The 23,085-nt window shown below is 42.3% G+C and overlaps 1 protein-coding gene across 1 annotated transcript; it reads right to left on the bottom strand.

The window, feature by feature from the left end:
• Positions 1-1,346: 1,346 nt before the first annotated feature.
• Positions 1,347-23,070, bottom strand: yipf4 (Yip1 domain family, member 4). Its single transcript, XM_068045332.1, has 6 exons — positions 22,805-23,070; positions 17,273-17,426; positions 15,368-15,539; positions 7,796-7,873; positions 7,150-7,263; positions 1,347-5,702 (listed from the first exon to the last, which is right to left on the bottom strand). Exons 1-6 carry the CDS (start codon positions 22,962-22,964, stop codon positions 5,565-5,567), a joined length of 816 nt encoding a protein of 271 aa, XP_067901433.1. The 5' UTR covers positions 22,965-23,070; the 3' UTR covers positions 1,347-5,564.
• Positions 23,071-23,085: the final 15 nt, after the last annotated feature.

Below are 23,085 nucleotides of genomic sequence, written 5' to 3'. Positions count from 1 at the left end.
GTATATACTCTCCTTCAGCCACCTGGAATAGTTCCCTTTCAAAACAGCAGCTCACTGTTGGGAGTTAGCAGGGCATGAAGGCTACTGAGCCCATTTGGAGGCCCTTCCCTCCAATGTTAATGCTGATTTCTCCCAGTGAAAATCGTTTAATGTTTTTTCCACAAAGCAATGAAAAAACCTCTTTCAAGTTCCTTTCTAAAATCTTTCAGCAAAGTTCACCATTGCTGCCTCCTTCCCACCAGAAAAGCATAAATCTAAATACAAGGAAAAATGTCAAGGGACATTTACTACTCAGCATTCAGGTATCAGACTTGTACATGTATAAATGCTTATGTCAAACTTTCACCTATTGGCTCAAATTTCATAATCCTCAAACAGGAACAAATCTTAACACTGTAACCATTAAATACTGCAAAAAAAAAAAAACCCTCTAATTGAACCAAGTGAATTACTCAAATTCAAAATCTTTTTAGGTGCAGCTAATCTAAAGGCAGTAATTATGAGTAGGGACAAAAATCTACCAAAAAATATATAAACTGAACCAAACAACTTTCCTTCACCATTTGATTATTTCTAATGCAGTAAATAAAAAAAATTAAATTTCACAAAAGTTAATTAACCATATTTATAAAACTGTCTTTGTGGAACTTCATTACCATTTTTATTTGGGAGGCCTCAGCCGAAGCTTGCAGTTGATTCCCCACCCTCACCCCAAGAGCTATCAGCATAGCAGGAGTTACTAGGATTTCTAGGATACTAGAGTCTGAGTGTGTGCAGTATTTTCAGTATGTCAGTATGATTATCTCAAGAATCCAACTTGGACAAGGATTTCGGAGTTTGCTTTTCTAATTGATTTGAAAGCAAGTTGATAAACTTAAAAATCCTTTTCAGGTAAAATTTTCAAAGAAAATAGAATGTCCCAAAGTGTTTACAGCCAATGAAGTACTTTTGAAGTATAGTCACTGTTGTAATGTCAGAAGCGTGGCAACCAATTTGCACACAGCAAGGCTCCAGAAGTAGCAACGCGATAAAAAAAATTATCTGGTCACTTTTAAAAACGATGTTGATTGAGGGATAAAAATTGGCCAGGATACCAAAGATGACTCCCCTGCTCTTCTTCAAAATAATGCTATGGGATCTTTTACATTTACCTGGAAGCACACATGGGGCCTCAGTTTAAGGTCTCATAGAAGGATGGCATCTCCAACATTGCAGACACCCTCAGTACTGCACTGGAGCATCAGCCTAGATTTCAGGGACAGAATAGAACTCAGAGTGAGACAGACATAGAAATAGACCAAGGATAATTACAGCAGCTGATTTTTATTGATAATTTCAAAGGATTATTACATGAAAAATAACATGGTCCCAAGTATCTGCTTGAAAAGTTAATGTCTCTAGTTTAACATCTGTGACATAAAAGATTTCCATTGACAAAGGCATTGTCATTACTGGTCACCAGTTCAGTGTTGTAAGTGACACTTAGATTGTGTCCTAGAAGACCTCGAGGCGGCCAACATCCCCAGCTTATACACACTACTGAGTCAGCGGCACTTGAGATGGCTTGGCCATGTGAGCCGCATGGAAGATGGCAGGATCCCCAAGGACACGTTGTACAGCGAGCTCGCCACTGGTATCAGACCTACCGGCCGTCCATGTCTCCGCTTTAAAGACGTCTGCAAACGCGACATGAAGTCCTGTAACATTGATCACAAGTCGTGGGAGTCAGTTGCCAGCGATCGCCAGAGCTGGCGGACAGCCATAAAGGCGGGGCTAAAGTGTGGCGAGTCAAAGAGACTTAGCAGTTAGCAGGAAAAAAAGACAGAAGCGCAAGGGGAGAGCCAACTGTGTAACAGCCCCAACAACCAATTTTTCCTGCAGCACCTGTGGAAGAGTCTGTCACTCTTGTATTGGCCTTTATAGCCACTCCAGGCGCTGCTCCACAAACTACTGACCACCTCCAGGCGCTCACCCATTGTCTCCCGAGACAAGGAGACCAAAGAAGACGACAGGATTATCATCTCACCACCTATAAACCACCTTGTTTCGTAAGGCAGTTCGTAACAAAAGATGAACTTTATGGGTGCTTTGAAAGGACGTTGAACTTGTACAAGGACAGGAAAGCAGGCAATTTCAAGGAAACCACAAGAGACACCGTGTCTGGACATGTGACAATGTTCGGGAAGAATTTTTCCACTTTGGACCCTTTAAAGAGCCAGTGAGTTGGACAAAGAGTAGGCATTTCGAAACCTGCCTGGAGCAAGTGAGGAAGACCAAAAAAAGTGTTACCCCTCTCTGTAAAGGGGACGTGCATCCTTTGAAAAGGAATCCTGTATTAGAAAGGTAGCAGATTCTTGTTGTCTCCTGTCTCTGAAGAATTCTTGCATCCAGGGAGATTCCTGCTGCCTCCTGTTCGAAGAAATCTTGAAATCTGAAGAATACTTCTACTGCTGCTGACTTAAGCAGACCTATTGCTACACCCCTGATGGAAGACCTATGTGAACACCTACCCATCACAGACTGTTCATCAACCGCGCCTGGAGACACTTAAAGTGGCAGCCGACTATTCAACTCAGACACTCACCATACCGAAAACATCCTATCAGAACATGATAAACTCAATTATTCCTTCTATTCCTAATAAACAGCTGTAAACCAAAATCCTTTTTCCCCAGTTAACCATGTTTTTAAATGTATAGTGGGTGCATGAGGGTTAAGGAATTGAGTTTTTTTAATAACTTAACGAGATAAATCTATATACAAGACCTATTATTTTTCTAATAAATAGTTAATGTTGTTTAAAGAAACCTGGTTTTGGTGTGCTTTATTCTGGGGGACAATAGTGTCTAATTTGGCTATTCTTTGGTAGATGGAAAACTTTCTTGATATGCTGTGACCTGTGGAGTTGTGGGATGAATTAATAGTGCATTACTCCCACCCTTAGTCATAACCAGTTTAAAGCAGAGAGTTTCTCAGAATATGATCTGAGAATGGATGGTGCCAAAATAGCTAAGGATCAAAATTTAAGAGACTTTAATAGACTTACCATGTCTTATTACTGCAGAACAGTACCCAAAGCCAAATAACCAAAACAAGCTCAAATCAAAAGTAGTCAAGAGTTCTGGTCAGACCACACCTTGAAAACTATGGCGTTTTTGTGGTGGCAGTTCAGAGAAGGACCACGAGATTGATCACTAGTGTCAGAGGACTGAATTATAAGCACAGAGTGGAGAAACTTGAGTTTTCAATCTTGAAAGGAAGTAATTGAGGAGTGATTTCAACAGATAGTAAAAATAATATAAATAGATCTGGAACATAATTGCAATCTAAATCATGATATAAGCTTTGACAGAACATTGAAGCACAGGTTCAAATTAGTGTATAGCAAATTCAACAGAGTCAGGAATCTCAATGCAAACAGCGATAAATAGAACAGACTACCAGATAGACTAATAGAGGCTCATTAAATACAAGGATGGCTTGAAGAGATGGAGGAAGAGAAGACAGAGGGGTGAATTTATCAAGTCATTCTGGATTGATATACCAAGAAGACTGACTAGCTTTCCTCATCTGTATCTGAACATCCCACCCACAGCTCCACCAATACACATTATAAAATCTCTCCTTGTCTTTTGTAAGACCATTTAAACCTGACCAGGTCTATAAAGACAAGTTCTTTTGCACATAAACAAAGAGTCCTATACATGCAAAAAAAAAATCTTTATTTTTGCCTTTTACTTGTTTCCTAATTGCAGAATTTTTGCATCTTTTCAGATATTGGTTTAAAACAAATGTCTGATTTGGTTATCATGCAGATCAAATCTCAAAAGCCTGGGGTCACTTGACAATTGAAAGTCAGTATGCTTATGTCAACTCAGATGTATAGATGCAGTGAATTTTTTTCTTTCATGGGACGTTGGCATCACTGGCAGGCCAGCATTTTTTACCCATCCCTAATTGCCCTTGAACTGAGTGGCTTGCGAGGCCATTTCAGAGGGCAGTTAAGAAAGAACCACATTGTTGTGGGTCTGGAGTCACATGTAGGCCAGACCAGATATGGACAGCAGATTTCCTTCCTTAAAGGACATTGGTGTACCAGGTGAGTTTTTACGAGAATTGATAGTTTCACAGTGCCATTACTGAGACTAGCTTTCAATTCCAGATTTTAATTAATTGAACTTAAATCGCACCGACTGTCATGGTGGGATTTAAACCGGAGTCTTCAGGGCATTAGCCTGGGTCTCTGGATTACTTGTCCACTACGCCACCGTTGCCCCCACATTGAGTACATTTAGCAGGCCACAGCAGATTACAAGATTAATAAAAAAATAAGTGGGTCTGTACTGTTAGGTTTCTTATACTTGCGAGTACTATTACCAATGAGACACCTAATTTGACATTCTAGTAAGATTAATGTCTCTTTAGGGCCACATTATTATTCTTAATAACTATTCTGATCTGCCACCATTAAGGTACAACGCATAGAAAAATGGTTCCAAAGAGAAAACAGTTTACCTCAAATCATAGGCTAATTGGTTCAGAAACACCACTGAAAATGAAATATTTATGGTCCCATCGCAGATCTCGCAGAATGGAGTATCGACTAAATACTTCAGCAGCTATTTGCCCATTTTCATATTGGTTTGATGTCTTGTATCCTCTCTCATGGATTATATATTCCTGCTCCATCATCCAAGCTATTTAGCTTATCGTGTTTTTTTAAAAAAAGCTTAACATGAAGGATGAAATCATGCCGTACAACTTAAAGCGAATACATTTAGAGGAAAAAAATGTCCGATCATGCTTTTGAAACTAAATTCTAACATATCTACTTACCCAGGTAAATAGAAAAAACTTTTTAAAAAGTCAACCAGAAACCTTATTTGCAGTTTATTTTACAAATGCTTACGTTACTAATTTTTGTATATAACAGCCAGCGAGCAGCTAAAATAATCCAAGCAAAAGGCACCCAACTTAAATGAAATTTGAACTCATCTACACAGATTGAACTTTTAAAATGCTTGGAATAAATCTGTTTGCAGGATTGCATTACCTTAAATAAAGATATCTACAGAATCAGTTTCACTTATTAGAATCGCATAAAACTGCACATTTTAAAAAGGTACAATGATCTCAAAACACAATGTTTAACATGTAATCTTTTTTCCTTCAGGTTGTTTCAAAATCCAAAATTCATTTGACATAAATGCACATCCTTGGCCATGCCATTCTTGATGCTTTGGCACAGGGCACTTAGCACTGTTCCACCATCCACTCCCAGTCAAACTGGTCACAGCCTTCGCTTTCAGTCCAAGTTGTTTCCACAAAAACTAAAAATAGCTCAAAAAATATAAATTAGATACAAATGTATGCAGCTTCTTTCTAGTGTTTAAAACCTTAGAGCTATGCCTTTAGACTGGAAAATAACCACTTGAAGTCTGCAGGGCAGGGAAGAAACCCATTTTCTTCAGAATTTAGAGTCAATAGCAGTTCAACTATTTCCTTTCAACAGTCCTTGCCAAACAGAGTCCAAAAAGTACTTTTACTTTTAGATCCCTTGAATCTCAGACACCAGTGTACAAGGATAAAAAGTAGATATACAGAAGAAATATTGGATAAATCAGAAGAGGTTTCTTTGTTTTGAATTCTTCTCCAACCAGCAAGGAAGCAGCACTGTAAGCAGCCCAGAATACACCAAACAGCTGGAAAAAAAAACAAGATTCATCAGAATAATTCATCATGTTTGAACATCTCCAATGCATTAAAGAGGCTTGCATCCTCAATTTCACATACAGAAAATTCTGAGCCTCACATGCATCCTCTGGGAATGCCTCAGAGGAGGAAAATACCTCAAACTATTATTCTACAAGACCTACAGGTTGTGTAGGTGGTGCGTCAGCACTGGAGGTCTACAAGACAACCAGATACTGACTTACAGTGCACTTACACTCCACAGTTTAGTGCTGGTGCATAAATTGGTCTCAAAGACTGACAGTTAATGTTTGTACCCTTTGATATTATTGGTAGACTAGTGGTCCAGTGATATGCCTCATGCCAAATTCAAAAATATTGAAGCATTTTGAAGTATGGACAGCAAGATGAGCACACAAAAAATGAAGTCTCAGTGACATTGGTCATGGAAGCAGTAAGATGAATGAAGTACTTTGGGCTGTGCAACATTTTTTGCATATACATCATGATGGTGATGCGATGACAGCCACAGTTGCAAGTGACTACATGTAGCTATCCATGTGAAAAAATGAGTGATCAGTGAAAAAGATCCTGCCACAAGAAAGTTACACAAAAAAGGTTGCAGCCATGCCCCGCTGAAATATATCTCAGTTTTTCACATACTCCAAAGTGCAGTAACTTACACAAATGAAGATAGCCACTTTGGCACAATAAATGTCCAATGAACAGCATTGAGGTATTGATCAGAGCACGAGAACTCACTGCTCTTTAAACAGGAAGATGAGGCCTAGGTTTTATAACGCATCCAAAGAGGTCACTTCTCATACCACAGCATACCCTTGGTATTGTACTAAAGCATCTGAACAAATTGTGCGCTCAAGTCTTGGAGCGAGGCTTAAACTCTCAGCTTTGACTGAGACACGCGAGGCATACTAATAGAGTCAAACTCACACTTAAAACTTATTCAAATGCAGAGAAACGTTCTACGAAAATATCAGTAGTCATTAATGGTTGCAACCTACTGAATGCTTAAGCAGTTAATTCTAGTAAAGGGCTGGATGTTTCCAATGGATTGACTGGGTTTAAGATTAGCATGGATATTGTTCACCTGATACATCAAAATTACTGCAGGGAGAGAGGTGGGGGTACTTGAATATTAAGGGCCAAACTATTAAAAAATAACATGGAAAGAACAGACCAGGTTGCCAGTTGAATTCAACATCTTTAACTGATTTTTAAAAATATATACAGACTGGAGAGATCCCAAAATGTTTCTGGTCATGAAAATGGGTAACTAAATTCAAGCTTCAAATTCATTAAGGTATAAGAAATGTATCACTTGCAAGACACCCAACATGGTCACAATCTAGAGTATCACAGATAAAAGCAAAATTTTACACAACACTCACTGAATTATCTCTCACAATAAGGCTAAAATTTTCATATACAGATACTCACCTTTATAACTGTAGATAAAAGCTCAAAGGATCGAACAACCAAAAGGACTGGAACAATTACAATCAAAGGGAGTAGCGAATACCCAATCACTCCAAGAACCTGACCATATGCAACCTGCAAATTAGGATAGCCAAGTTACATGTGACATACGTTTGCTACAATACCAGATCAGTACAACAATTATCTAGATTTAGCGAAACAGCATAAATGAACAATAAAGCAGTAACGCATATATTAGGGGAGGCGGTGATGAAGTGGTAATGTCACTGCACTAGTAAGCCAGAGGCCCAGGCTAGTGCTCTGGGGATATGGGTTTGAATCCCACCACGGCAGGTAGTGAAATTTGAATTCATTATAAATCTGGAATTAAAAAAAAAAACTAGTCTAATGGTGACCATGAAACCATTGTTGATTGTTGTAAAAACCCACCTGGTTCACCAACGTCCTTTAGGGAAGGAAATCTGCTTTCCTCATCTGGTCTGGCCTACTTGTGACTCCAGACCCACAGCAATGTGTTTGACTCTAAACTGACCTCTGAAATGGCCTACCAAGCCACTCAGTTCAAGGACAATTAGGGATGGGCAATAAATGCTGGCCTTGCCAGCAATGCTCACATCCCACGAATGAATATTCAAAAAAAACCTACCTCACCACCAAGAACCCGAGCCAATAAGAAGATGGTTAGCGATCCAAATATCCAGATTGTTATAATCCATGAAACAACCTAAAAAATTAACAAAAAATGATGATATTTCTACTTTCTTGGAAAGAACAGGTAAAAAAAAAGTTTGATAATAGGCTAAGAAAAAAGTAACAGCTGATGTTCAGCAAGACAAACTGCAAATTATCTCATTATGATCAGTACAAGACACAGCAAGCTCGTTTTAGCAGAGATTTTTATTGCCATTTTCAAAGTTCAGTCCGTAGGTGCACAAATATAGATCTGTATTATCAGGGATGTGGGCATTGTTGGCAAGGCCAGCATTTATTGCCCATCCCTTCTTGACTTTGAAAATGTCCTGGGCCTTCATAAACTGCTGCAGTTCATATGATGACGATGCTGCCAGCAATGCTGTTTTGTAAAGAGTTGCAGGATTCTGACTTAGTGACAATGGAGGAATGGTGATATATATCCAAGTTAGGATGGTGTGCGACTTGAAGGTGAACATGGAGGTGAAGGTGTTCCCGTGTATCTGCTGCCCTCCTCCTTCTAGGTGGTGAAGATTGGAGGCGCTGCCAAAAATCCTTCGCAAGTTGCTGCAGTGCATCCTGAAAATAGTACACACTGCAGCCATGGTACGCTGGTGATAGGGGGGGTTGATCTGGATGAAGTGATCAAATGGACTGCTTTGTCATAGATGGCATCATGCTTCATCCAAAAGCAATGGTGGTTTCCACACGAATGCTGACGACACCACCACCACCTCTCGACTCCTCTATGTTGTTCATCTAACATCCAGTACTGGATGTGCAGAAACTTCCTCAGTTAAATGTTAGGAAGACTGAAGCTATTGCTTTCAGTCCCCAGTCCAAACTCTGTTCCCGAGCTACCAATTTTATCCCTCTCCCGAGCAACAGTCTGAGGCTAAACTAGTCTGTTCGCATATTTGACCTTGGGATGAGCTTCTGACCACAGTCATAGAGTTACACAGCACAGAAACAGGCCCTTCGGTCCATCGTGTCTGTGCCGGCCATCAAGCACCTATCCTAATCCCATTTTCCAGCACTTGGCCCATAGCCTTGTATGCTGTGGCCTTTCAAGTGCTCATCTAAATACTGCTTAAATGTTGTGAGGGTTCCCACCTCTACCACCCCTTTAGGTAGTGTGTTCCAGATTCCAATCACCCTCTGGGTGAAAACATTTTTCCTCAAATCCCCTCTAAACCTCCTGCCCCTTACCTTAAATCTATGCCCCCTGATTATTGACCTCTCTGCTAAGGGAAAAAGTTTCTTCCCATCTATGCCCCTCATAATTTTGTATTCCTCAATCAGGTCCCCCCCGCCTCAGCCTTCACTGCTCTATGGAAAACAACCCTAACCTATCCAGTCTCTCTTCATAGCTGAAATGCTCAAGCCCAGGCAACATCCTGGTGAATCTCCTCTGCACCCTCTCCAGTGCAATCATATCCTTCCTATGGTGCAGTGACCAGAACCGTACACAGTACTCCAGCTACGGCCGAACTAGCATTTTATACAGCTCCATCATAACCTCCTTGCTCTTATATTCTATGCCTCAGCTAATAAAGGTAAGTATCCCATATGTCTTCCTAACCACCTTATCTACCTGTGCTGCTGCCTTCAGTGATCTATGGACAAGTACACCAAGGTCCCTCTGACCTTCTGTACTTCCTAGGGTCCTACCATCCATTGTATATTCCCGATGCCTTGTTAGTCCTCCCAAAATGCATCACCTCACACTTCACAGGATAAAATTTCATTTGCCACTGCTCTGCCCATCTAGATCATCCTGTAATCTAAGGTTATCCTCCTCACTATTTATGACATCAGCAATTTTTGTGTCATCTGCGAACTTACTGATCATACCTCCTATATTCACGTCTAAATCATTAATGTACACTACAAACAGCAAGGGTCCCAGCATCAATCCCCGCGGTACATCACTGTCACAGGCGTCCAAAAGCAAAAACAACCCTCAACCATCACCCTCTGCCTCCTGCCACTAAGCCAATTTTGGATCCAATTTGTTAACTTGCCCTGGATCCCATGGGCTCTTAGCTTCTTGATCAATCTCCCATGTGGGACCTTATCAAAAGCCTTACTGAAGTCCATGTAGACTAAAACAACTGCTTTACCCTCATCTACACACCTAGTCACCTCCTCGAAAAATTCAATCAAACTTGTTAGACATGATCTCCCCGACAAAGCCATGCTGACTATCCTTGATTAATCCCTGCCTCTCAAAGTGGAGATTAATCCTGTCCCTCAGAATTTTTTCCAACAGTTTCCCTACAACTGATGTTAGACTCACTGGCCTGTAATTACCTGGTTTATCCCTGCTATCCTTCTTGAATAATGGTACCACATTCGCTGTCCTCCAGTCCTCTGGCACCTCTCCTGTGGCCAGAGAGGATTTGAAAATTTGTGACATCATATTCGCGACATCACTAAAACCACATATTTTCACCTCTGTAATATCACCCAACTTTGCCTGTCTCAGTTCATCTGCTGCTGAAACCCTCATTCATGCTTTTATTACCTCTAGACTTGGCTATTCCAATGCATACCTGGCTGGCTTCCCACATTCTACTCTCCATAAACTTGAGGTCATCCAAAACTCTGCTGCCCGTGTCTGAACTCGCAACAAGACCCGTTCACCTATCACTACTGTGCTCGCTGACCTAAACTGGCTCCCAGTCAAGCAACACCTCAATTTTAAAATTCTCATGCTGGTTTTCAAATCCCTCCATGGCCTCACCCCTCCCTAACTCTAACCTCCTCCAGCTCCACAACCCTCCGAGATATCTATGCTCATCTAATTCTGGTCTCTTCAGCATCCTCCATTAGCGGTCATGCTTTTAGTTGCCTAGGCTTCAAGCTCTGGAATTCCCTCCCTACACCTCCCTGCCTCACTTTCCTCCTTTAAGACAATTCTTAAAACCTACCTGTGTGACTTAGCCTTTGGTCATCTGACCGGTGTCACATTTTGTTTTGAATGCATCTGTGAAGTGCCTTGGAATGTTTTATTATGTTAAAGGGGTTGTACAAGTTGTTGCGTAGCTGCACTCATCCAGGCCAGTGGAGAGTATTCATTTCCACCAGATACAAGTCAGGAGTGTGAAAGTTTTGGGAGTCAGGTGAGGAACTCACCAGAAAATGCCCAGTCATTTCTTCATCTTGAATGACCAAAAGTTTGAATAGAATCTCAACGAGATGAATAACCTTTGACACCATATATTTTATGCAGCACATCGGGAATGACTACATCAAACTCTTAGTTTCTATCACTGAATTATGCTTCAGGAACCTCAGACGGCATGGCAACTTCAGCAGATCCCACTAGTAGTTTACATAGGAAGATAGGAACAGACCATTCAGCTCCTTGAGCCTGTTCCCCTTTTCAATTAGGCCATGGATCAACTGTACAACTCTATTTACCTGCTTTTGCTCCATATCACCTGATGCCCTTACTTAACAAAATGTATGCATCTGCAACTATTTTTTTTAAGGGAGGTGTTCTAGATTCCCACTGCCGTTAGTATCAAAAAGTACTTCCTGATTTCACTCCTAAATGACCTTGTACTAATCTATAACAATGTTCAGTTTTTGTCTGTCTGCACTTTTCCGATTGGTCGGGTGGGTTGGTACTAAGTGTACCGAGTATAATAATTTTTTGATCCTGAAGTAAGGTGTTAAGGTTCTCAGTTTACAATCAGGTGCGGCTCTTCTAATCTCTGCCATGCAAGTCGTTATAGGGAAGTGGTTGCTGACTGCTATTTTTAATACTCCTCACTGTAGTTTGCGGAACCTTGCTGTGCACAAAATGGTTGCCACTTTATCTCACAGAACTGCACCAGATAATTAATTTCATGCAAGGTGCTTTGGGACGCTCGAAAGACAAGTGAATAGAAGCAAATTTTTTTTTGTCTTTAGGGAGAGTCAGCAACAATGCAAACCACAGGGGATTAACGATATGTAGGGGATCCAACAAGGGAGGGTGCAGTGCTGGACCCAATTCTGGGGAATGAAGCCGGACAGGTGGTTGATGTGTTGGTAGGGAAGCATTTTGGTGATAGCGACCACAACATGGTACAATTTAAGTTTGTTACGGAGGAAAAAAATAGACAATGCAAAAAAAGGTTTTGGATTGGGGGGGGGGGGGGGAGGGGGGGAAGAGAGTGAATTTTAGTAAAATAAGGCAGGATCTGGCTAAGGTAGACTGGAAAGAGTTACTTGTTGGGAAATCTACAGAAGAGCAGTGGGGGGGCATTCAAAAAGGAAATGGGGAGGGTACAGGCCCAACATGTTCCCTCTACGGTAATAGGTAGGAGCAACAAGCCCAGAGAACCATGGATGACCAGAAACATTCAGGGTACGATGAGAAGGAAAAGAGGCTTTTAGCAAATACAAGGACAGCAAATCAACGGAAGCATTAGTGGAGTACAGAAAGTGTAGGATGAAGCTTAAGAAAGCAATTAGGAGAGCAAAGAGGGGATATGAGAAAGCTCTGACTGGTAAAAGTAGGGAAAATCCCAGGATATTCTATAAGTATATCAATGGGAAGAGGACAACCAGGGAAAGAGTAGGACCCATTAGGGACCAAGGGGGAAATCTGTGGTGGAGCCAGAGGACATTGGTAGGGTGTTGAACGAATACTTCACATCTGTCCTCACCCAAAAGAATGAGGATGTAGATATGGAACTCAGAGAGACTGTGAGGTTCTTGAGCAAATTGTCATAGGGAGTGACAAGGTATTGGAGGTTTGGGCAGGCTTAAAAGTGGACAAATCTCCAGGTCCGGATGATTTGTGTCCTAGGATGCTGTGGGAGGCGAGGGGAGGGTGGAGATTGCAGGGGCTCTGACCCAAAGTTTTAATTCCTCTCTGGCCATGGGGGAGGTGCCAGAGGACTGGAGAACAGCTAATGTGGTCCCACTATTTAAGAAAGGTTGTAGAGATAAGCCAGGGAACTATAGACCAGTGAGTCTCACGTCAGTGGTAGGGAAACTATTGGAGAAAATTCTGAAGGAGAGAATCTATCTCCACTTGGAGAGGCAAAATTTGATTAGGAATAGTCAGCATGGCTTTGTCAGAGGGAGATCATGCCTAACAAATTTGATTGAATTTTTTGAGCATTTGACCAGGTGTGTAGATGAGGGTAGTGCAGTTGATGTAGTTTACATGGATTTCAGCAAAGCCTTTGACAAGGCCCCACATGGGAGACTTATCAAGAAAGCAAATACACATGGGATACGGATACAGGGTAACCTGATAAGGTGGATTCAAAATTGGCTTAGATGTAGGAGACAGAGAGTGATGACAGACGGTTGTTTTAGTGACTGGAAGCCAGTGTCCAGTGGCGTACCACAGGGATCTGTGCTGGGTCCCCGATTGTTTGTCATTTATATAAACGACATAGATGACTAAATGGGGGTAGGATCAGTAAGTTCGCGGATGACACAAAGATTGGCCGAGTGGTTAACAGTGAGGTTGAATGTCTTGGGTTACAGGGAGAGATAGACGGGATGGTCAAATGGGCAGAAAAGTGGCAGATGGAATTTAACCATGAAAAGTGTGAGGTGATACATTTTGGAAGGAGTAATGTGACACGGAAGTATTCAATGAATGGCCTGACACTGGGAAGTTCCCAGGAACAATGGGACCTTGGCGTGTTTGTCCATAGATCTCTGAAGGCAGAAGGGCAGGTTAATAGGATGGTGAAAAAGGCATATGGGACACTTGCCTTTATCAATCGAGGCATAGATTACAAAAGTAGGGAGGTCATGTTGGAGTTGTACAAAACTTTGGTAAGGCCACAGCTGGAGTACTGTGTGCAATTCTGGTCGCCACATTATAGGAAGGATGTGATTGCATTGGAGGGGGTGCAGAGGCGATTCACCGGGATGTTGCCTGGGATGGAACATTTAAGCTATGAAGAGAGGTTGGATAGGCTTGGGTTGTTTTCGCTGGAGCGGAGAAGACTGAGGGGTGACCTGATCGAAGTGTACAAGATTATGAGGGGCATTGACAGGGTGGATAGGGAGCAGCTGTTCACCTTAGTTGAAGGGTCAGTTACGAGGGGACACAAGTTTAAGGTGAAGGGCAGGAGGTTTAAGGGGGATTTGAGGAAGAACTTTTTTACCCAGAGGGGTGACGGTCTGGAATGCACTGCCTGGGAGGGTGGTAGAGGCGGGTTGCCTCACATCCTTTAAGAAGTACCTGGATGAGCACTTGGCACGTCATAACATTCAAGGCTATGGGCCAAGGGCTGGCAAATGGAATTAGGTAGACAGGTCAGGTGTCTTCAGTGCATCGGTGCAGACTCGATGGCCGAAGGGCCTCTTCTGCACTGTATTATTCTGTGATTCTGTGAACAGCCTTTTCTTATGATATTTTGAGCTGAATGAGAGATTGAATAAGGAAGACACTGACTGTCCAGCTGAGTGCAAAAGCTGTAGAATTACTTCAGAGTAATGCATTAAACTTTATTTTATCTGCAGCACCTGTGGAAGAGTCTGTCACTCTAGAATTGGCCTTTATAGCCACTCTAGGTGCTGCTCCACAAACCACTGACCACCTCTAGGCGCTTATCCACTGTCTCTCGAGACAAGGAGGCCAAAGAAAGAAAGAGAGAATGCATTAAACTGACAGAGGTGAGAAATGTTGTTTCAGTGAAGTGGTTGCCAACTGCAATTTTTTTTTTAAACAATTGTCTTTATTGCATTCAATTAAACTTTGAGATAGGAGTATGTTTCAGAGAAGTGGTTGCTAACTGCAATTTATATTAAACCCAATGTTTTTATACATGCTCAGCTTTATATATCTTTTCCAGAGTCAGAAATGTTGATTCTGTTAAAGTCTTGGGTGAAAGAATAACTAGAAATCCTGTATTTAAAGAAACGCTGGGGAGGGAGAAGAGGAGGGGCTTGGGAGGTGGAATGGGGGGGGGGGGGGGCAGGGAGAAAAGGGGAAAGGAAGAAGAGGGTGTTGGGGGGGGGGGGGGGGAAAAGAGAAGAGAAGGACTTTGAAAGGGGTTTGGGGGTGGGGTGGGGAACAGCCTGGGAGTGGGGGTGGTGGGAAGGCATGGAAGGGATGAAATGGGGGAATAGCAAGGGAGGGATGGAATGGGGATGGCATAAAAAGAATGGGGGGCGGTGGAGGATGAGATGGGTATGATATTGGGGGGGGGAGGGGGGGGGGAAATGGAGGAATGGGATGGGTATGGCATGGGAAGGATGGAATGGCAATTTGAAATCGGACTGTTGTATTAAAGATACTAATTTCACCGCAACTGTTTTGCAGGTCTCTGCTAGTTTAAAGATAATGCCCCCCCTTGTTCTGGATTTCCCCCCTTCAGAGGAAATAGTTTCTTTGTATTGCCTACCCTACAAAATCCATTTGTTATTCTGCTGGTGCATCCTCTCAATGATTGTATTCAAAGGTCATATATTCTACAAAATGGAGGGAATAATACTCAATAATGCACTTTTGACTTATAGTTGACATCAGTCTTTTCTGTTGCTCCATCTCCAATACACTTACTCGGAATTGTCCATATAGCGAGATCATTGAAAACAATAGAACCACAGCCAGTGGCCCCCAGAAGTCAGGATTATCTCTCACGACCTGTCTATTAAATCCCAGTGATGGCATTGGCATCAACACACATCGGATTTTGTAGTAAATATCCTTTAGATCAATGTCCAATTCCTCCCTACAGCAAGGAGAGAAGTGATTTAAAATTTCATATTAGAAATGACAGTTCACGTGGAACATTAGGTTAAACATATATTTTTTTAAAATGCAGCCCAAGACCAGTCTCTAAAGGGACCATAAACACTAATCCCAATGTCACTGAGCAATAGGCTATAAGGGAATCCCTTTGCTTTCTGAATGGTTCAGTTGATTAAGGCAAAACGTAAGTGAGCGTCACTCATCAGAAGGTTCCCAGGTTCAAGTGCCAACAGGTGTTGATCTCAGGAGGGCCGCAGAAGATCAGTGCATGTGTAACCATAGAACTATAGAAAAATTATGACACAGAAAGAGGCCATTCAGCCCATCGTGTCTGCACCGGCCGGCTCAGCTGTAACATCTCTCCCTACCCCAACTTCTCAATGTTTGCTACCATTCACACTTCAGGCTAACAAATGTTGGGCAAAGGACCAAAGTGTGACAGCAATTAAGTCGTACATCAGAATCAATGCCTTCAGCAAGGAAGAAGGAGCAAAGAGGAAACAGTAAAAATGAGGTTTGCCATTAAGTACGCACTCACAGGACTACCATCCAATTTAGCAATGAACAAATTGAATTCTATCCCCAGACAAGGTCACTGTTTATCACTGAAAATTCATTTGAAAGAAACACTAAGTACATCTCTAATTGTCAACTAAAACTGAATTTCAAATCAGCATGTATATCAGTGTTGTAGCAGATAAAATTCTGTAACAAAAAATTTATGTTGCTTTAAAATTTGAAGTTACTTTTGATCATTTGTTAAATTGATTAGCCACATTCTTTTAATTGTGCCTCTATTCTCAAAAAACTGAGGGGAAATAATCTATGCAGTAGACATTAATACTATAAAAAATTTAGAGTTTAAACAATTGAAGCGGAGTTAAGTAATTTCAGAATATGAGAGTTGGCATTTTGAAACAGGATCTCAAGCTTCATGATACTGTGCTCTTAGTTACTACTGGACTTACAGAAACCAGGTTTATGAAACATTTTCTAAGCTGTATTAAATGGATTGCAGCTTTCAATGCAGGATCAAGTACCCATAACAATGAAGCAATGACTTTGGCAGCCTATGACAATGCATATGACCAGGACGTCCATCAAGCTTTAGGAAAGTTACTCAATTGACCCAAGCCAAAACTTCAGACAAATCTCAAATGGAAGCCCAAATAAAGTTGGTCTGGTTAGACAGTGTTCCTCCTCTCTTCCAGCCACCACCCCTATCAACAAAACCAAGAACAACAATGATTACTTGTGGACAGGCGTAAGGGAAAGTGCAAAATTTTTGGAAGTCCAAAAAAAAAAATTCAGTACATAAAATACAGGCCCTTTTTGCCCTATATATGGCATGTGACAAGTCCATTTCAATACTGTGTATTCAGCCAGATATGCACACAAAAGGGGGCACTCCCAGATAATAAGTAATGATAATATTTAGATTGAACCTATGCTGCACTAGGTTAGCAACCTCCTGTTTCAACCCAAATGGGTACTCAATCACAATGGATTTATTAATGTAATTTTTAAAAATTAACTTGCGGGATGTGGGCATTTTGAGTAGATGGCAGTGGGGGGGCCTTCTGGACCCCCTTCAGTATATGTGGTGAAGGTGCTCCCACAATGCAGGTTTTTTTAATATACAGACAGTATCTCATGTATACACTCATTACGTTAACCATACATCTCCCAAGGAAATTTAAAAGACAGACATACAAGAGTGGTTTTGTGTCCTCAGAATCATCTTCCTCTACTTCCAGAAGCCATCCATATCCCCTTTTCCTGAGGAACGCAGTTGCTGAGGCATCTTTTGTCGAATCAGTATCCATATTAAGTTTAACCTCCAGGGGGGCCATAGAACCACTGAGGTCTACAGAAAGATTAAACATTAAGCAGATGTCAAAACAGCTAGAATTCACGAAGAAGTCCATGGGATTTTAAAGTTGGGTTCCACATAAACTGCACCTACAATATTTTTGAACAGATGCTGCATCCACATTTTCTCCTGGTCATCAAAGATAGTCTGTACTGGTGGAGAAAAACCACCCAAAAACTGCAGAGAAAACTTTCAATGAGCGCTCAATCCATTATTTACATAAAAAGGAATCTCTATTAGCTAACAAGAGTTGTGCTACAAGAAATAGACGCAGAAAAGCTAATGCAAGCTAGAAGACACGATGATCTTCCTGCTCAATACAGCCACATCTAATTCCCTCAAACATTGTGTTCTCCTTTTTGGCTCTAAGGAACCTGTGAAGAGCACACGTGAACATTTTACATTGATCAGGCTTACCTCTACTGTCTCCTTCATTGTTGTATCATGCAATTTCCAGAATTTATTCTATCATAGATCTTAAACATTTATGTACTTTTCAGGAGATGCCAATTTCATAATTCTGCAAATACAATCACTCCATAAATCTTATTTACTTTTCTGCTTTTTTTTCTTGAATGAGTATTTCAAGTTTCACAACAGTCATAAAAGTCTACGGGCCGGAATTTAGGGGGACGAGGGTCGCAGCAGCAGGCCAAAGGTGGAGGGGGGAGATCCTACCTCAGCCCTCTGTCAGACCCCTCCAGCGCTATGTCAGAGTGGTCAGGCAATTAACTGCCTGCCATCAGGGACGCCATCCCTTTAAGGGACGAGCTCCCGCCTCCAAGAGCTACCGACCAATTGGAAGGCCGGCAGTGCCACTGGGAGCATTGGCCATTGCCAGTACTGCAGGCGGCAGTGCACAGAAGAGTCCGAAGATCCCGAGGGATGTGGGGTCGGGGTCACTAGGGCTATTCAGGCAGAACCCGTTGACGCGTTTGGCTGGTGGGAGGCGGGTGCCGTGGATTGCACGCAAAGGAGGGGACCCCCACCCCAACCCTGCTGGTGGCTGCCAGGTTTTGCCTGGCAGTGTCGTCACAAGGTGGAGGGCCCCTCTGTCCTCCATTAAATAAGAGGTGGAGGCGCCCTGTAAGTGGCCTTTAATTAGCCAATTAATGGCCTCAATTGGCCAGGGGCTGGAAGACATCCTCAGGCTTCCCTGCCCCAGTCTAAATTGGAAGGCATCAGGCATTCCACCCCGCACCCCCGCCTTCCCATACAATTTTATGGGCCCCCCCACTCCATTTCCATCCCTGGGGGGGGGGGGGGGGGGGGGGGGGGGCGCCATAAATATAACCGATTAACACACCTTGAGAATAAGTCACAGGTAAAAAAAAAAATGAACATTTTGCTTCACCCAACAACCATATTTAAAGTAAAACATTATGGAGAATAAACTCTCAGACTCACAATCTGAACTTCAGTAGTTAAAGAAAGAATGCTCCTTTTTATCCACTGCAGTGATTTTCAAACTTGTTCATCCACTTAGGTGGGAAAAAAGACCCTGCGGCCGACCTACTAGTACTATCTCACCCTCTTTCACTTGCCATCGCAAAAAAAAAAATCAGAAATTAATGGGAAGAATGGCATTGCTTTTGATCAGACACCAATGAGGTGATGTCTGATTCCAAGCTGGAGAGCTTCCGCCTCATGTTTAGGCTAAATGTTTAGCCATTGTTTGTTCTTGGTTTTCAGCCCCATAGGTGTTGAAAATCTAATCTTGCAGTTGTATGTTGTAACATTAATATAAATTTTGCTTTAAAACTACACTGTTATTGCTTGCGCTTATAACAACTTGTGCCATGCACGCAGGAACTTGTGATTGTGTGACGTCACGCGAGTGGTGGGGGTGAGGGTTCTGGTCTGTTCTCTCGTACAGTCTCAGCAAATGAATGACAAAACTGCATTTTCTGCAGGAAAAGGCACAAAACAGCTCACTACTCTTTCTCACATTCCAACTTTTAAAATGGCCCCGATTATGAAAGTATTGGGTGTGACATCTAGGATACATTTGGTTTCAAATCATAGCAATTAATTTAAATTTCTGGATATTATTTCTACATTATTGCTTTAAATGCATGTATAGAGAGTAATGAGTTGGGATTTTTAAACTAGCTTATCTTCAAGGGAATGGAGTGGATTTTCAGAGGGTATCCCACCTCTGATTGCTCAGAGACATTCTCCTACCAGGATAAAATTGGTTGATTATTCGTCCTGACAACATATGCAATTAGCTGCATTTGCTGACAATGCAACCATTAGGTGGCACAGTACTGGCAAATGCACAAATGCAGCCTCATGCACAGAAACATCACTGTCTGCGACGCTTTTGGCAGCTGCCAGTAGTAAAGATGGCACTGCTCAATTTATCACAAAAACGAAAACAAATGAAACCTAAATGGCGACAGTGGTTGCGATCACCGCCTCCATCCCACCCTCAACAGTACCCCGCTCCCTCCTGCCATTGTGCTTCTCTTCACTGCTGCCTCCCGTGACCATCTGCTCACCACTTGCTCCCCACCTGGCCACTTCTCCTCCCTCAGCCACTCGCTCTCTACTTCACCACCCCCCACCCCACCTGTGGGCCCTTGCTCCTGGCCTCGCCGCTTTCTCTCCTCTGCTCCCTCCCTATCTTGTCACTCTCGCTCTCTCCCCCACTTCTCCCGTGCGGTGAAGAAAGGAGAAAGGGCAGAGCAGAGGGGAGGAAGTGACAAGGCCGCAAGTGAGTGGTCCAAATGTAGGTGGGAGGGTGGGGGTGAAGTGGGGAGTGAGCGGCCGAGGGTGAAGAAGCGGCAAGCCGGGTGCTGACGTAGGCTGTGCATGCGCAGCCCCATACTGACAGCAAGAGTCCGTTCTGCGCATGTGCGAAGCTGGGAGCGCACTGATGACGTTGGCACTGGGCTGTGTTGTCAGGAGTCACTTCATATGCAATTTTTTCTACAAAGATACAGGCCTGATTGTTTGATCTGTTCATCAGACAATGAAGTGGTGCCCTATTTTAAATACTATTGAATTTTGGAAGAGTCCGAGAGTCAGTCCTTGGGGACTGTGTTCAAAGGCAGCTAAAGCTGGTTTGATGAGTTTCACCATTGCTTTTAAGTTCAACAGATAGTGCCACATGCTCAGGTTTTAGTGGCAAGATAGAACATAGTTGGGACTCGAGTTCCATGAACAGTTATATTGGTATGAGAAGATGGTTTAAAAGTATTGTACTGGTAAGGAATATTATTTTTCACAAGGTCATTGTTTTGTATCTATAATTTTACTTCAAGATTCTTGATAAGCAAGGGGGTGAAAGGTTATTGGGGTAGGCAGGAATGTGGAGTTGAGGTTACAATCAGATTAGCCATGATCTTGTTGAATGGCCTACTCCTGCTCCTAATTCGTATGTTCATTTAACATAGTTTAATCTTGTTTAGCCTGAACTACATGAGTCAGTTTTCACTGGATGCCACCCCCTCAGATTTGGAGGGAGTAGGAGTGTACTGCAGTGTCTTTTACTATTTCTGTTGTATAGCTCAGTGGTACAAAAAATAGCTTGTTTACCTTGTGATCAAAGATACTTTGTATGCAAGTTTCAGTTTGTAAGATCAAAAAACTTCTGGAAAAAGTGCCCAAATTGATTGAATATTTATTAAAACTATAAATTTTCCATGTTGACTATTTTATTTATAGAATTTATTTTAAGAATTCATTTTTGTATTATTTGAGCAACTCACTAACAAAGCAATTAAAATATTGAATATTTCACTTTAATGAGGCTCACACTTTAAATTTAATCATTTTCTCCAACTCAAAAGTTCATCTCTGAAGAGAGAATATTTCTTTCTCTGTTGCTTCCCCTCCCCCACCCACCCACCCATACCCTTCCTTTCCCCTGGCATACAGAATACACATTAGTGTAATAAATTCCTTTTATAGGTTTATTACAGATCCAGTCAATATTACTCCATCATAGTGTTGCCAGGTCACCTATAAGCACTCAGTAGTTACATACAGCAGAATCTGAAATGACTCGAAGACAAAGTCTGCCTTAATGATTTTTAATTACTGTTTGCTCTGTAGCAGATGTAATGCACAATGCAGCACACACCAGCCATTGCATCACTTTGTGAGCATTTGAGAGACTATCTCAAGTACATCAATTCAGCAGTTCAGCAAAATGTCAGTAAAGCGTAATGACAAGCACAGACAATTTTCACAGCAGCAGCCTACAGTCTTTTGTTACCCAAGATGCCAGTAAAGTTTATATCAGTGTGTATGTATGTAAAGTTTTTCTACTGTTTCTCTCAAGCCATAGAAGGTGCCCATCTGTACAATTTTCGATTTTATCCTTCAAACTGTAGAGCATTTTAAGCAGTAAACCATACTTAAAATGATTCTAATTAATCATAAATGACATTATCTGTGCATTTGACAATGGTGCACTCTCCATCCTCATTCTGTTTAACCTCTCTGCGGTCTTTGGTTGAGCACAACACCTCCAACACCTTCTCTCTGTTGTCCATCTGAGTGGGACAGCCCTCACTTGATTCCACTCTTAACTAGCCAACTGTAGCCAGGGCATCTTCAGCAATGGTTTCTCTTCCCACCCTTACACTTTTACTCGTGGAGATCCCCACTGCACTCCACCCACATCCCAAAGATCTATCCGTGACCTCCTCTTCTACATACAACCCCATGGCAATATGAAAGATACAAGATCAGCTTCCACATGTTTATGATTACACCCAGTTGTGCCTCCACATCTCTCCCACATCTTCATTGTGTGTTGTCAACCTTGACACCCTGTCCTGAATGAGTCATAATTTCAACCAGTAGGGAAGACCGATGCAATCATCTTTGGCCCCGCCACAAACCATGCAGCCTTCCCTGACCTTTAAATACACTCCTAAAAACCCACCTCTTCGACCTGACATTGCCTTCTTTGACTCAGCATCCATTTTTTATCTGACTACACTTCCATGAAATTCCTTGGGGGCATTTTACCTACATTAAATGCACTATGCAAATACAAGTCACTGTTGAATTATCAGCATCTGAGAACAATTTGAGAATACCAGTCAGCGAAAGTAAAATGGACTAACATTAAAACACAAAAGTGGTAGAATCTGGGCGAAGCAGTGAGTTAGACATTTGGGATCGGTATGGGCCTGTTGCGCAAAGCTGTGCCTAATTTAATAGGAAATCAGAGAACACAGAATCCAAACACCGTTAGAAACAGGAAAAGGCAACTTTCCCAAATCGTTAAGGAATCCTCTTTTTCAGTACGGCCTCGGGCTCCACCTACCTCAGCCTGCCGTAAATAACTCTAGATTACTTGACGTCCCCACCAAAGCATCCACACAGCAACAGTGACAAAACTTTGGGCCTACCTTCACCATCAGCCGAAGAAACGAAGGTGAAGTCCCCGTTGTTGGGGCTGAAATGCTGCCGCTGCAAGCCGCTACTGTCCGAACTCATGGCGCCGGTACCACTAGCGCTGAGGGGCGGGCCTGCACTCGAGACCCCAAGCGAATTGCCTCCGCTAAACATTCAATCTCTTGCGCACCGCAGCCACCCTAACTCCACCACAACGTCAGAAAGGCGAACACCTTCCGTGCCGCCGCCCTCACAGCCGGAAACAACCACCCCAGCCCGGGGGCGGGGCCGCGGG

This window comes from Heterodontus francisci, chromosome 13 (genome assembly GCF_036365525.1).
Source record: "Heterodontus francisci isolate sHetFra1 chromosome 13, sHetFra1.hap1, whole genome shotgun sequence".
NCBI lineage: Eukaryota > Metazoa > Chordata > Chondrichthyes > Heterodontiformes > Heterodontidae > Heterodontus > Heterodontus francisci.
The sequence above is the reverse complement of the archived record's forward strand: the minus strand, read 5'-3'. Positions and strand labels throughout refer to the sequence as shown.